The sequence below is a fragment of the Narcine bancroftii genome, chromosome 8 (genome assembly GCF_036971445.1).
Source record: "Narcine bancroftii isolate sNarBan1 chromosome 8, sNarBan1.hap1, whole genome shotgun sequence".
NCBI lineage: Eukaryota > Metazoa > Chordata > Chondrichthyes > Torpediniformes > Narcinidae > Narcine > Narcine bancroftii.
Window position 1 is genome coordinate 67,004,967 of NC_091476.1, and position 14,773 is coordinate 67,019,739.

The window sequence follows — 14,773 nt, forward strand, 5'->3', positions numbered from 1 at the left end:
TAAGGGGCTGGGGTGTCAGCCCTTTACCACCCTGTCACCTTCAGGGCTGGGGTGTCAGCCCTTTACCCCTGTCACCTTAGGGGGCTGGGGTGTCAGCCCTTTACCCCCTGTCACCTTAGGGGCTGGGGTGTCAGCCTTTACCCCCTGTCACCTTAGGGGCTGGGGTGTCAGCCCTTTACCCCCTGTCACCTTAGGGGGCTGGGGTGTCAGCCCTTTACCCCCTGTCAGCTTAGGGGGCTGGGGTGTCAGCCCTTTACCCCCTGTCCCCTTAGGGGGCTGGGGTGTCAGCCCTTTACCCCCTGTCAGCCTTAGGGGGCTGGGGTGTCAGCCCTTTACCCCCTGTCACCTTAGGGGGCTGGGGTGTCAGCCTTTACCCCCTGTCACCTTAGGGGGCTGGGTGTCAGCCCTTTACCCCCTGTCACCTTAGGGGGCTGGGTGTCAGCCCTTTACCCCCTGTCACCTTAGGGGGCTGGGGTGTCAGCCCTTTACCCCCTGTCACCTTAGGGGGCTGGGGTGTCAGCCCTTTACCCCCTGTCACCTTAGGGGGCTGGGGTGTCAGCCCTTTACCCCCTGTCACCTTAGGGGGCTGGGGTGTCAGCCCTTTACCCCCTGTCACCTTAGGGGGCTGGGGTGTCAGCCCTTTACCCCCTGTCACCTTAGGGGGCTGGGGTGTCAGCCTTTACCCCCTGTGCACTAGGGGGCTGGGGTGTCAGCCCTTTACCCCCTGTCACCTTAGGGGGCTGGGGTGTCAGCCCTTTACCCCCTGTCACCTTAGGGGGCTGGGTGTCAGCCCTTTACCCCCTGTCACCTTAGGGGGCTGGGGTGTCAGCCCTTTACCCCCTGTCACCTTAGGGGGCTGGGGTGTCAGCCCTTTACCCCTGTCACCTTAGGGGGCTGGGGTGTCAGCCTTTACCCCCTGTCACCTTAGGGGGCTGGGGTGTCAGCCCTTTACCCCCTGTCACCTTAGGGGGCTGGGTGTCAGCCCTTTACCCCCTGTCACCTTAGGGGCTGGGGTGTCAGCCCCTTTACCCCCTGTCACCTTAGGGGGCTGGGGTGTCAGCCCTTTACCCCCTGTCACCTTAGGGGGCTGGGGTGTCAGCCCTTTACCCCCTGTCACCTTAGGGGGCTGGGGTGTCAGCCCTTTACCCCCTGTCACCTTAGGGGGCTGGGGTGTCAGCCCTTTACCCCCTGTCACCTTAGGGGGCTGGGTGTCAGCCCTTTACCCCCCTGTCACCTTAGGGGGCTGGGGTGTCAGCCCTTTACCCCCTGTCACCTTAGGGGGCTGGGGTGTCAGCCCTTTACCCCCTGTCACCTTAGGGGGCTGGGGTGTCAGCCCTTTACCCCCTGTCACCTTAGGGGCTGGGGTGTCAGCCCTTTACCCCTGTCACCTTAGGGGGCTGGGGTGTCAGGCCCTTTACCCCCTGTCACTTAGGGGGCTGGGGTGTCAGCCCTTTACCCCCTGTCACCTTAGGGGCTGGGGTGTCAGCCCTTTACCCCTGTCACCTTAGGGGGCTGGGGTGTCAGCCCTTTACCCCTGTCACCTTAGGGGGCTGGGGTGTCAGCCCTTTACCCCTGTCACCTTAGGGGGCTGGGGTGTCAGCCCTTTACCCCCTGTCACCTTAGGGGGCTGGGGTGTCAGCCCTTTACCACCTGTCACCTTAGGGGGCTGGGGTGTCAGCCCTTTACCCCTGTCACCTTAGGGGGCTGGGGTGTCAGCCCTTTACCCCTGTCACCTTAGGGGGCTGGGGTGTCAGCCCTTTACCCCCTGTCACCTTAGGGGGCTGGGGTGTCAGCCTTTACCCCCTGTCACCTTAGGGGGCTGGGGTGTCAGCCCTTTACCCCCTGTCACCTTAGGGGGCTGGGTGTCAGCCCTTTACCCCTGTCACCTTAGGGGGCTGGGGTGTCAGCCCTTTAACCCCCTGTCACCTTTAGGGGGCTGGGTGTCAGCCCTTTACCCCCTGTCACCTTAGGGGGCTGGGGTGTCAGCCCTTTACCCCCTGTCACCTTAGGGGGCTGGGGTGTCAGCCCTCCTTACCCCCTGTCACCTTAGGGGGCTGGGGTGTCAGCCCTTTACCCCCTGTCACCTTAGGGGGCTGGGGTGTCAGCCCTTTACCCCCTGTCACCTTAGGGGGCTGGGGTGTCAGCCTTTACCCCTGTCACCTTAGGGGCTGGGGTGTCAGCCCTTTACCCCCCCCGCCACCCTAGGGCTGGGGTGGCAGCCTTTTACCCGCCGCCACCTTAGGGGGCTGGGGTGTCGGCCCTTTATCACCTGCCACCTTAGGGTGTTGGGGTATCAGACCTTCATCATCATCATTTTCTCCCTCCCCCACCACCAACTTAATGTACTGTAGTGTCACCCTGCCCCCGATCTTAAGGTGCTGGAGAATTTGCCCTTCATTCCCCTCCCCCCAGTTTAATGTATTGGTGTATCAGCCCTTCGTCCCCCCCGCCCCAAGGTGCTGGGGTGCCAGCCCCCCCCGCCCCAAGGTGCTGGGGTGCCAGCCCCCCCTGCCCCAAGGTGCTGGGGTGCCAGTCCCCCGGCCCAAGGTGCTGGGGTGCCAGTCCCCCCGGCCCAAGGTGCTGGGGTGCCAGCCCCCCCGCCCCAAGGTGCTGGGGTGCCAGCCCCCCGCCCCAAGGTGCTGGGGTGCCAGCCCCCCCGCCCCAAGGTGCTGGGGTGCCAGCCCCCCCGCCCCAAGGTGCTGGGGTGCCAGCCCCCCCGCCCCAAGGTGCTGGGTGCCAGCCCCCCCGCCCAAGGTGCTGGGGTGCCGGCCCCCCCCCCCCCGCCCCAAGGTTCTGGGGTGCCGGCCCCCCCCCCCCCCCCCGCCCCAAGGTTCTGGGGTGCGGGCCCCCCCCCCCCGCCCCAAGGTGCTGGGGCGCCGGCCCCCCCCCCCCGCCCCAAGGTGCTGGGGCGCCGGCCCCCCCCCGCCCCAAGGTGCTGGGGCGCCGGCCCCCCCCCGCCCCAAGGTGCTGGGGCGCCGGCCCCCCCCGCCCCAAGGTGCTGGGGCGCCGGCCCCCCCCGCCCCAAGGTGCTGGGGCGCCGGCCCCCCCCGCCCCAAGGTGCTGGGGCGCCGGCCCCCCCCGCCCAAGGTGCTGGGGCGCCGGCCCCCCCCGCCCCAAGGTGCTGGGGCGCCGGCCCCCCCCGCCCCAAGGTGCTGGGGCGCCGGCCCCCCCCGCCCCAAGGTGCTGGGGCGCCGGCCCCCCCCGCCCCAAGGTGCTGGGGCGCCGGCCCCCCCCGCCCCAAGGTGCTGTGGCGCCGGCCCCCCCCCCCCGCCCCAAGGTGCTGTGGCGCCGCCCCCCCCCCGCCCCAAGGTGCTGGGCGCCGGCCCCCCCCCCCGCCCCAAGGTGCTGGGGCGCCGGCCCCCCCCGCCCCAAGGTGCTGGGGCGCCGGCCCCCCCCGCCCCAAGGTGCTGGTGGCGCCGGCCCCCCCCCGCCCCAAGGTGCTGGGGCGCCGGCCCCCCCCCCGCCCCAAGGTGCTGGGGCGCCGGCCCCCCCCCGCCCCAAGGTGCTGGGGCGCCGGCCCCCCCCCGCCCCAAGGTGCTGGGGCGCCGGCCCCCCCCCCCGCCCCAAGGTGCTGGGGCGCCGGCCCCCCCCCCGCCCCAAGGTGCTGGGCGCCGGCCCCCCCCGCCCCAGGTGCTGGGGCGCCGGCCCCCCCCCCGCCCCAAGGTGCTGGGGCGCCGGCCCCCCCCCGCCCCAAGGTGCTGGGGCGCCGGCCCCCCCCGCCCCAAGGTGCTGGGGCGCCGGCCCCCCCCCGCCCCAAGGTGCTGGGGCGCCGGCCCCCCCCGCCCCAAGGTGCTGGGGCGCCGGCCCCCCCCGCCCCAAGGTGCTGGGGCGCCGGCCCCCCCCCCGCCCCAAGGTGCTGGGGCGCCGGCCCCCCCCCGCCCCAAGGTGCTGGGGCGCCGGCCCCCCCCCGCCCCAAGGTGCTGGGGCGCCGGCCCCCCCCCCGCCCCAAGGTGCTGGGGCGCCGGCCCCCCCCCGCCCCAAGGTGCTGGGGCGCCGGCCCCCCCCCGCCCCAAGGTGCTGGGGCGCCGGCCCCCCCCCGCCCCAAGGTGCTGGGGCGCCGGCCCCCCCCCGCCCCAAGGTGCTGGGGCGCCGGCCCCCCCCGCCCCAAGGTGCTGGGGCGCCGGCCCCCCCCGCCCCAAGGTGCTGGGGCGCCGGCCCCCCCCGCCCCAAGGTGCTGGGGCGCCGGCCCCCACCCCGCCCCAAGGTGCTGGGGCGCCGGCCCCCCCCCGCCCCAAGGTGCTGGGGCGCCAGCCCCCCCCCGCCCCAAGGTGCTGGGGCGCCAGCCCCCCCGCCCCAAGGTGCTGGGGCGTCAGCCCCCCCCCCGCCCCAAGGTGCTGGGCGCAGCCCCCCCCCCGCCCCAAGGTGCTGGGCGCCAGCCCCCCCCCCGCCCCAAGGTGCTGGGGCTCCAGCCCCCCCCCCGCCCCAAGGTGCTGGGGCTTCCAGCCCCCCCCCGCCCCAAGGTGCTGGGGCGCCAGCCCCCCCCCGCCCCAAGGTGCTGGGGCGCCAGCCCCCCCCCCGCCCCAAGGTGCTGGGGCGCCAGCCCCCCCCCGCCCCAAGGTGCTGGGCGCCAGCCCCCCCCCCGCCCAAGGTGCTGGGGCGCCAGCCCCCCCCCCCGCCCCAAGGTGCTGGGGCGCCAGGCCCCCCCCCAACCGCCCCAAGGTGCTGGGGCGCCAGCCCCCCCCACCGCCCCAAGGTGCTGGGGCGCCAGCCCCCCCCACCGCCCCAAGGTGCTGGGCGCCAGCCCCCCCCCCCGCCCCAAGGTGCTGGGGCGCCAGCCCCCCCCCCCCCGCCCCAAGGTGCTGGGGCGCCAGCCCCCCCCCCCCGCCCCAAGGTGCTGGGGCGCCAGCCCCCCCCCCGCCCCCCAAGGTGCTGGGGCGTCAGCCCCCCCCCGCCCCAAGGTGCTGGGGCGCCAGCCCCCCCCCGCCCCAAGGTGCTGGGGCGCCAGACTCTGGCACAGACTTGCCCAGTAAGATGGTGAGGCGTGGTGGTGGGTTTCTCTCTTCAAAGAACCCATATCTGGACATACCTGAGGCCAACTGCCTCGGCTGGTCTGTCATTAGGTAGTTGTGAGAGCAGGGGCTGTAAGGAGAATCTGTTGTCGAACACACTACCCATCCTGAATCCCTGGGAGTGATACTGGGAGGTTTTGGGTGGTTCAGTTAGTTTTTTGATATATTGCTTGACTCTCCCGTTTTGCCTACATGTTATCCTGTCTGTTGACCTGCTCTCCACCCCCCCCCCCCCTTCAGTGGATGTACTGATGGTAGTAGGAGTTGATCGTCATTCTGCAAGGGCAGGTGGGCTAAAATATTTTTGCTGATGACCGCCAAGATTTCCCCCAGCTATGTAGTATGTTAAACCGCCAAAATAATACCATATATGCCGTCGAACAGGAATTTCATATGGTTTGAGCGATACCCTTGGTGTAAGGCGACCTCCTGAATCTGGCCCTTACTCCGAAGATTTAAATTTTATTTGGATATTTTAAAGTAAGCCACCATCGGCTCCTGTCCAGAGCCGATGGCAGCCGGACTAGGCAGATGGACCCTGCGGGGGGTTGGGGGTGGGGGGAAGCACCGAGACTTTGTCGATGACTAACAGGTGGCCTGCGTGGGATTGCTTCGGAGTTGGCGACGGTGTAGCGACTGTGCCATTGAGGTTCCGATTTTAGACCCAGCTAAAAGGACAACCTTGATTTTAAGGTGTGTTTTTAAAAAAAAAAGTGACGTTTCCGTGGTGCAGCTGGAAGGTGGGGGCGACGTAACTACCTGGTGCTATATAAACTTCAACGTTAATGGCTCTCGAGTAACAGTTCAATCTCCGGATATATTGAAGTATTGTGGGTGACACTATTAAGTGAAGCATTCCATCCGCAGGAGACGGAGGGCGTTACTCTTCAATAGAAGCAAGATGCAAAGCAGGATGTCTAATATAAACGATGGCTGCAGGTTCCTCTCTGGCCCATGTCTGGATCAGCCCTGACACCGGAGGAAATCGAGTTATAAATGTGGTGAATGGGGACAGGAGTTTGAGATCAAGGGAGGGACCAATCCTCCTTCAAACGGTCAGTCAGCACTGCAGGGCTGGAAGTCATGAATGAAGTGCGGGTGAGACCCAGCCCCTGCTACTGGTCGAGTAGCATCAGTTGCAGCCTGCTCTCTGCTTGGCTCCTGGTCTGAGCCTGAGATTCTTGGCCCTGCAGCCGCCAATGGCTGTGGTCCCTCCCCACTCTTCAGACTCCCGGTTTCAATTCTGTGGCTCTCGACCCAGTTATTCGAGACCAAGCACGTCACTCCCAGTCTGACCCGAGGGTTCCCATGTCCCCTTTGCTAGTTTCAGGCCAGCATCCAAGGAGCCGTGATTGGTTCAAGGGTTGCAGGAATAAATCTGAAATCTCAAAGCAAACAGACCAGCTGCAGATAGGGCCAACTCTGAGTGATCGTCCTCCAAATTAGCTCTGGTGTCTGAGGCGCTGTCTCTGAAGATTCTTGGTGCATTCTTGTCAGTGTTTGTTCCAGTGCCTGTCAGGAATATGGTGATGTAATGGTGGAGGAATGCACTGTTGGCACTGTGTCCTGCTGTCAGCACAGCTGTCCTGAGTCAGAGGTTCCAGCATTGTGAACTGTTGGTCAGTGGCAATTCCTCTCCTTCCGGCTCCTCTTGTCATACAGAGGAGCAGGCCGTTCAGCCCACATGTCTGTGCCTGCCACGATACCTGAACCATGCTGCTTTATAATCCCCATTCGGAGTCACAGATCTATCTAGAGTGGCCATTTTCAACGGGGTGGGGGGTTGGGGGAGGGAGGGCACAAAATCAGAATTTATTATCATGAGCACGTCACTAAGTTTGTTGTTTTGTGGCAGCATAAAATTTGTAACACCCATCTTACCGAAAAAAAAGGGAAGAAAAAGACAGAGTCAGGCAGTGTCTTTAGTTCATTGATTATTCAGGAATCTGATGGCAGAGGGAAAAAAGCTGTCCTTGTGCTGCTGTCTTTAGGCTCCTGTAGCTTCTTCCCCACCCCCCCGTCCCCCCCACTTCGATGGTAGCAGAGTGAAGAGGGCATGGCCTGGGTGGTGGGGGTCCTTGAGAATAGAAGCTATATTTTTAAGACCGCCTCATGTAGAAGCCCTCAATGGAGTGAAGTCTGGTGCTTGTGATGTCACTGGCTGAGGTAACAGCCCTCTGGAGTTTTTTTTCCTGTCAAAATATATATAGCTGCAGGAGGAGGCCATTTGGCCCTTCAAGCCTACACTGCCATTTAATGTGATCATGGCTGATCAGTACCTTGTTCCTGCCTTCTCCCCATATCCCTTGATCCCCTTAGCCACAAGGGCCAAATCTAACCTATCTTTAAAATATTGACGAGATTGAATGACCTCTGTTATGAGCCCAGAGGACCCCAAAACGCAGTAGCTATAGATATTCACCAAGACAAATGGTTACTTAAGCAAAAGTTGCTTTTAATTATCTTTAAACATGAAAACGGAATCACACTTTAACTTTATCACTATTGACTTAACTAACCTAACTCCCTTCTAATTCTAAGCACACGTGTATATAATGTGTGTGTAAGTTCAGAAAAGTCTTTTGGTTCACAGTTCAATCTCACTTCTCATTCCTCCAAGTTCACTGGTTGCAGACAATTCTTATGCTGTGCACGGAATTTAACATTTATAAAGTTCACCAGGCTTTGGTGCTCGAAAGGTAAATGGTTACCACTCAGGAAGGTTCTTGTCGGTTTTCAGAGAGAGATTTGTTGTTCCAGGACATCCACAACTGATTCCTTCTTAATCAGTCACTCCAGTGTCTTGCTGACGAAACTTGTCCCCCTGCAGGGTTCCTTTTAGTTTCTCTGATTCCAAGTAAAATATTAGACAGCCAGTCCTCTCTTGCATGAACCACAAGGGCTTTGACCAGGCCGTTTTCAGAATGGGGTTTTCCACAAGCTTGTCCTGTTCCAGTCCCAGCTGCTGTCGCTGGTTATAACACTGTACAAGTGATCTCTTTCTCTACACAGTGAGAAAAAGCCTGTTTGACTCTGCTTGCAAAACCACATGACCCTCTTAGAATAGCAAGCTCCCATCCAGACAGAAGGCAGTTCCGACAAGATCTTTCATCTATAGCCTTTTGTAAACGACAATCCATTAATGAAGTCTTTTGGGCACTCTCCAAAGCTCTTGCAAAAACCGTGGGGCTGATACGTCTAGCATTGGGCAGAGCTCCAGTATTTTAAATAAGATCTGTTTTAAAGTGTTTGTATGTGACCTACTCTAACAAACTTTTCCCAATTTATCTCCCAAAAACATATCTATATGTATTCTGTCACAACATGAATAGATTTTCATTAGTAGAAATACGGAAGAAACCAAAACTTAAAGGAAGTGGGGCCATAGCCAAAAATGGTCTATAATGGCTATTGCAGCTGCTTCCATTGGCAGCCCGTTCCTGGCCCCCACAACTCTCTGCATAAAATAATTGCCCTCTGCATTTCACCTCACTGTAAACGTGTCCTCCAATGTGTGATGCCATTAGCCTGGAGAAAGGATTCCTGCAGTTTTCCCTCTCAATGACCTCTATCTGATCTCCCCTCGGCTTCTGACTCTCCAGAGAAAGCAACCCAAGTTTATCTCAGTACTTGTAACCTACAAGTCAGGCAACATCCTTGACCTCCTGCCTATAATGGGGTGACGAGAACTGCACTCCACAGTCTGCCCCAAGTTTTACATAGCGGCTGTATTTATACTCTGAGGCCTGTCACATGCAACCTTTACTGCCTTATCTACTTAGGTGGCCATTTCTATGGGCTTTTACTCAAGAGCAGTCATTGTATGTATTTAAGGGAGTTTTTAATTTAGACAGATGCAGCACAGTAGCAGCCCCTTTATGGCCCATGGCCTGTACTGCCCAAATTAACCTACTTGGTCTGTCTGCTTTGTAGAGTGGGAAGAAGCCTGCAGTGAGAACATACAAATTCCTTTCAGACAGTGCTAGATTCAAACCCAAGTTATTTGAACTCAGGTTGCCAACTGTGCCACGCTATTGATGGGTTCTTGATTTGTCAGAGCATCAAAGGTTATTGGGAGCTGAGTGGGAGAATGGATCAGCTCGTGGTTGAATAGCAGGGCAGACTCCATGGGCTGGATAGCCTATTTCTGCAGCTATGTCTTAAAGATGTGGCCAGTATTTAATTGCCTATCCTGAATTAAGCTGGAGTTCCAGCAAGGTGACCCAGTGAAGAAACGCTGATGTACTTATGAGTAGCATCGGCAGGTAGTCCACTTGCTCTCCCTTGGTGACTGGGCTGTTCCCCTGTGTTGTGAGGTTCAAGGAGACTCTGGTGAGGGTGGGCTGGTGCAGCTGAGGTTTATTTTTGCCTGGGGATACAAGATGAAAGGATGCCATAATTGAGGTGTTTAAGTCACACGTGATGGTGTAGATAAGGTGGAAACATTTCCTCATCTGGAACGACTCCAGAGCCACTGGGTGTAACCTTGAAATTTCAACTTTCCCATTCGGAGAGTTGGAGGATGCGAGTGGAAACAGGCCCTTCAGCCCAATTTGCCTATACTGACCCAAATGTCCCACCTGCCTGCGTTAAGGAACTGAATGAGGGTTTTGAGTCACTGTGGAAAATGTTATTAGTATACCTGACTTTCAAGGATGTCGGGAAGGGAGATGTTGCTTGGGAAGCTGAATGGACTTGGGTTAGCTAAGTTTCCTGGACCAATTGGAATGCACCCTTGGGCTCTGACCGAAGTCGCTACAGAGATTATGGAGGCTCTAGTAATGATCTTCCAAGAATTGATAGATTGTGGCATAGTTCCTCAGGACTGGCAAATTGCAAAGGTCACCTGCTATTTAGAAAGGGAGGGAGGCAGCAGGAAGGAAATTATAGACCTGTTCACCTCACATCAGTGGTTGGGAAGTTGCCAGAATCAATTGTCAAGGATGAGGTTATGGAGAACCTGGAGGCCCACGACAAGTGGGGCAAAGTCCGCATGGTTTCCTGGAGGGAAAATCTTGCCTGACAAGCCTCCCGCGGTTTCTTTGAGGAAACCACGAGCAGGCGAGAACAAGGACTTGAGCAGATGTTGTGTATTTAGACTTTCAAAAGGCCTGTGACAAAGTTCCGGCCCCTGAAGCTGCTCCACAAGGTGAGACCCCCCCCCCCCACAGAATTAGAGGAAAGATACCAGTGCAGGTAGATGATTGGCGGGAAACAGAGTGGGAATAAAGGGATCCTATTCTGATTGGTTGCCGGTGCTGAACCACAGGGGCCAGTATTGGGGCCGTGCCTTTTTGTGTTGTCTGCCAGTGATTTGAATTATGGGATTAAATGAGTTTGTAGATGATACAAAGACCGGTGGAGGGGTAGGTAGCGAGGAGGAAAGGGAGGGGCCACAGAGCGACTGGGGTAGGTGAGGAGATCGGGCCAAGTGGACGGTCATGCACTTTGGTAGAAGAAAGAAAAGGGCAGACCATTGTTTGGGTGGGGAGACAATTCAGAGGTGCAAAGGGACACTGGAGTCCCTGAGCAGGAAACCCTAAAGGTTGAGTGGGTGATGAAGGTGAATTCTTAGCTCGAGGAACAGGGTACAAGAGCAAGGATGTGATGTCGAGGCTTTATCAGGCACTGGTGTGGCCTCACTTGGAGAACGGGCAGTGCTCCTTATTTAAGAAAGGATGTGTTGGAATTGGAGAGGGTTCAGAGCAGGTTCACAAGAATGATTCCTGGAATGAAGGGATTAGCATATGAGGAACGTTGGACTGTACTTGCAGTTCAGAAGTTCGGGGCCTCATTGGAAGCATTTTGAATGCTGACAGGTCTGCACAGAGTAGATGTGGCCAAGTTGTTTCTGACCAAGGCTCATTTAAAAAAAACCATGTGGGTTGTTTGGGGGGGTGGTGTACAGTGGTGGATGGATTCTCAATGAATTGGCCACCTGCCAGTTCCTGTGTCCCCCTTTGCTTGCCAGGATTGTCGCTCACGGACAGGCAAGTGCTGGATTGGATTGCAACCAAACCTTCTGCTGCCAGCGCCGTCTACCTTTCCAGTACCTGCCCAAGGGTTTTTCCTCCTGCTGTTCTACCAGTGGGAATGTTAGAGCAGTATGGGGGCACACAAAACTCAAAACGGTCAACCAGTTTACCTATCTCGGCTGCACCATTTCATCAGATGCAAGGATCGACAATGAGATAGACAACAGACTCGCCAAGGCAAATAGCGCCTTTGGAAGACTACACAAAAGAGTCTGGAAAAACAACCAACTGAAAAACCTCACAAAGATAAGCATATACAGAGCCGTTGTCATACCCACACTCCTGTTCGGCTCCGAATCATGGGTCCTCTACCGGCATCACCTATGGCTCCTAGAACGCTTCCACCAGCGTTGTCTCCGCTCCATCCTCAATATCCATTGGAGCGCTTTCATCCCTAACGTCGAAGTACTCGAGATGGCAGAGGTCGACAGCATCGAGTCCACGCTGCTGAAGATCCAGCTGCGCTGGGTGGGTCACGTCTCCAGAATGGAGGACCATCGCCTTCCCAAGATCGTGTTATATGGCGAGCTCTCCACTGGCCACTGTGACAGAGGTGCACCAAAGAAAAGGTACAAGGACTGCCTAAAGAAATCTCTTGGTGCCTGCCACATTAACCACCGCCAGTGGGCTGATATCGCCTCAAACCGTGCATCTTGGCGCCTCACAATTTGGCGGGCAGCAACCTCCTTTGAAGAAGACCGCAGAGCCCACCTCACTGACAAAAGGCAAAGGAGGAAAAACCCAACACCCAACCCCAACCAACCAATTTTCCCCTGCAGCCGCTGCAACCGTGTCTGCCTGTCCCGCATCGGACTGGTCAGCCACAAACGAGCCTGCAGCTGACGTGGACTTTTACCCCCTCCATAAATCTTCGTCCGCGAAGCCAAGCCAAAGATGGGGGTCTGTTCATTCGTGTCTGTCATGTGAAACCCAACTGGCCTGGTGCTAATCATCTCTCGTCCTTGCTGGTGTCCCTGAGGGGCCTTAGTTGTGGATTGCCAGCAATGACTTTCATTCCCTGTTTTTTTCTCTCTCTTGATTTGTTGGACTGATTTGGATGCCATGCCAGAGTTCAGATTTATTGTCAGAGTACATACATGGTATCACAAACAACCCTGGGATTCTTTATCCTGCTGGGCTCAGCAATTTCTATACCAGTAAATGCAGATGTAAGTATATTTATACATTAATAGACAATGAGCAGGGTCCTTAAATGAGTCTCTAGGCAGCATGGTTAGTGCAACGTATTTAGTGCCAGCAACCTGTGTTTGAATCTGGCACTGTCTGTGAGGAGTTTGTACATTTTCCCCATGCTTGCGTGGGTTTCCTCCAGGAGCTCCGGTTTCCTCCCACCCTTCTAAATGTATAGGGGTTGTAGGTTCATTGGTTTATTTGGGTGGCACGGGTCAGTGAGTCAGAAGGGCCTGTTACTGTGCTGTATGTCTACACTCAGATGAGTATAGGTTGGAGGAGCTGTGGATGGAGCTGAAGGTTGTTGAAGGTTACAAGAGGATGCAGAGTTAGATGGAGAAGTGGGGGATGGATTTCAATCCGGATTAATGTGAGGTGATGCATTTTGGAAGGACAAACCAGAAGGCTGAGTACAGGGTTAATGTTCGGTTACTTAAGAGTGTGGATGAACAGAGGGACCTTGGGGTTCAAATCCATACATCAAGGTCGCCGCACAAGTTGATAGGATAGTTAAGAAGGCCTGTGGGATGCTGGGCTTCATTAGTCGTGGGATTGAGTACAGGTTGCAACTCTACAAATCTCTGGTAAGACCATACTGAGAGTATTGTGTTCAGTTCGGGTCACCTCATTACAGGAAGGATGTGGAAGCTACGGAGAGGATGCAGAGGAGATTCACCAGGATGTTGCCTGGATTGAAAAAACAAGTCTTGTGAGGCAAGGTTAACAGAGCTGGGACTTTTTTGTAGTGTAGAAGGATCAGAGGAGATTTGATAGAGGTCTACAAGAGGCACAGATAAGGTGGACAGCCAGCACCTGTTTCCCAGGGCAGGAATAGCAAGCACAGGAGGACATCTGTATATAGTGAAAGGAGGGAAGTTTATTTGGGGGCATTTGTGACTCTTAGATGGGCACATGAATGATAGATTACAGGGTCGGGTGGGTTTAGTACTTTTATATGGATCAGCACAACTTCACGGGCTGAAGGGCCTGTGCTGTAGTGTTCTATGTTCTCTTCCTTATTGTTCAAGAGTCTGATGGTAACAATTCCTGAGGTACGAGTCCTGTGACCTGCACCTCCTTCCTTCCTCTGGCAGCTGCGAGAACAGCTTGTCCTGGGTGGTGCTCGTCCTTGATAATCGATGTTGCTCTCTGATGGCAGAGTTCTGCATATATATGTATGCTCAATGCTGTTCTAACTGGTTGTGGAGGTTGCAGGTGCTGCATTCTGGAGCAACCTCAAGCCACAAGACATAGGACCAGAAATAAGGCTATTCAGCCCATCGAGTCTGTCCCAGCATGAGTGGTTCTGAACTTGGGCAGAGCCCTGGATCTGTTGGGGATTACCAGCAACCTGCGAGTCTCGTGGCCACTGTCACCCAGCCCTTCTTTCTCTGATTTATTTCACCAGCTGTCTAACTGAAGAGATTCTGCAGGTCGCCATTAGTCCAGGCCTTCACAGCTAGTCCAGTGAGAATGCCACCACCTCGGTTGTGCTGTTGTTCTCAAGTTTGATGGCATATGCAGATCTGAGCAGCCTGCATGTTAGTCATCCCTGTTGCTGCCTAGGACGGCTGCAAGACTGAACTTGCTTGAATCGTTAGCCGAGATCTGCAGCAGATTACCATGGAAAAGTCCCGAGCCAATTCAGCATTCCCAGGCTGGATCCCACTCCTGCTCCCAGACGGGCAGAGAGCCAGTTAAGGCGGCAAATAGTCTCTACTTTTTTTTGTCTTTGAGCCGACTTCTCTGTATGGAAGGGTGGGGGGGCGTGGGGGGAAGGGGGAAGAGAGACAGATATTTGGCCTCAGTTGCTTGTGGATTGGAAATGTGAGGCAAGCTCGGCTGCACCCTAGCCTGGGGCTGTTGAGAGCTAGAGCTGCAACCTGTTGACAGGGCAGGGATTAAAAAGGGAGCAGGGTTGCAGTCAGTAAATTAATCAGGATTGACCTCGAATCCCAGCATGCTACCCTGATGCACTGTCTTCCGTTCCCTCCATTGGAGTGGAGGGTAGAGTGAGGGCCCCTCCCTATCCTCCTCCGGCTTTCTGATCCTCTACCTGACAGACAGGTTCTGAACTTTCTGCCACGTGACTGGATGCAGTAGTCATAGAACTACAGGACATTCCAGCACAGAAACAGGCCTTTTACCCTTTCTCGTCTTTGCCAAACTATTTTTCTGCCTAGTCCCACTGACCTACGCCCAATACATAGCCCTCCATACCCCTCCCATCTATGCACCCATCCAAATTTTTGCGTTAAAGTTTAGCCCACGTTCATTACTTCAGTTCATTCCACAATCCCACCAATCTGTGTGAAGTTGTTCCCTGTATGTTCCTCCTAAACATTTCCCATTTCACCCATAACACATCCTCTGATTTGTTTCTCACCTACTCTGAATGGAAAAAAGCCTATCTGCATACCATTCATAATACCCCCTCATAATTTTAAATACCTCATCAAAACTCCCTCATTCTTCTACACTCCAGGGAATAAATTCCTAACCTGTTTAACCTTTCCCTGTAACTCAGTTCCTAGTAAA

General features: G+C 56.8%; 1 protein-coding gene across 1 annotated transcript in view; it reads left to right on the plus strand.

The window, feature by feature from the left end:
* The window catches only part of LOC138742040 (basic proline-rich protein-like), a 7,030-nt gene extending 1,127 nt beyond the window's left edge, over window positions 1–5,903 (plus strand). Inside the window, exons 3-6 of the mRNA XM_069896232.1 lie at window positions 2,457–2,754; window positions 2,866–3,373; window positions 3,602–3,820; window positions 5,836–5,903. Coding sequence (XP_069752333.1) covers window positions 2,457–2,754; window positions 2,866–3,373; window positions 3,602–3,820; window positions 5,836–5,903 — 1,093 coding nt within the window. The remainder of the gene's footprint in view (window positions 1–2,456; window positions 2,755–2,865; window positions 3,374–3,601; window positions 3,821–5,835) is intronic.
* The last annotated feature ends 8,870 nt before the right edge of the window (window positions 5,904–14,773 follow it).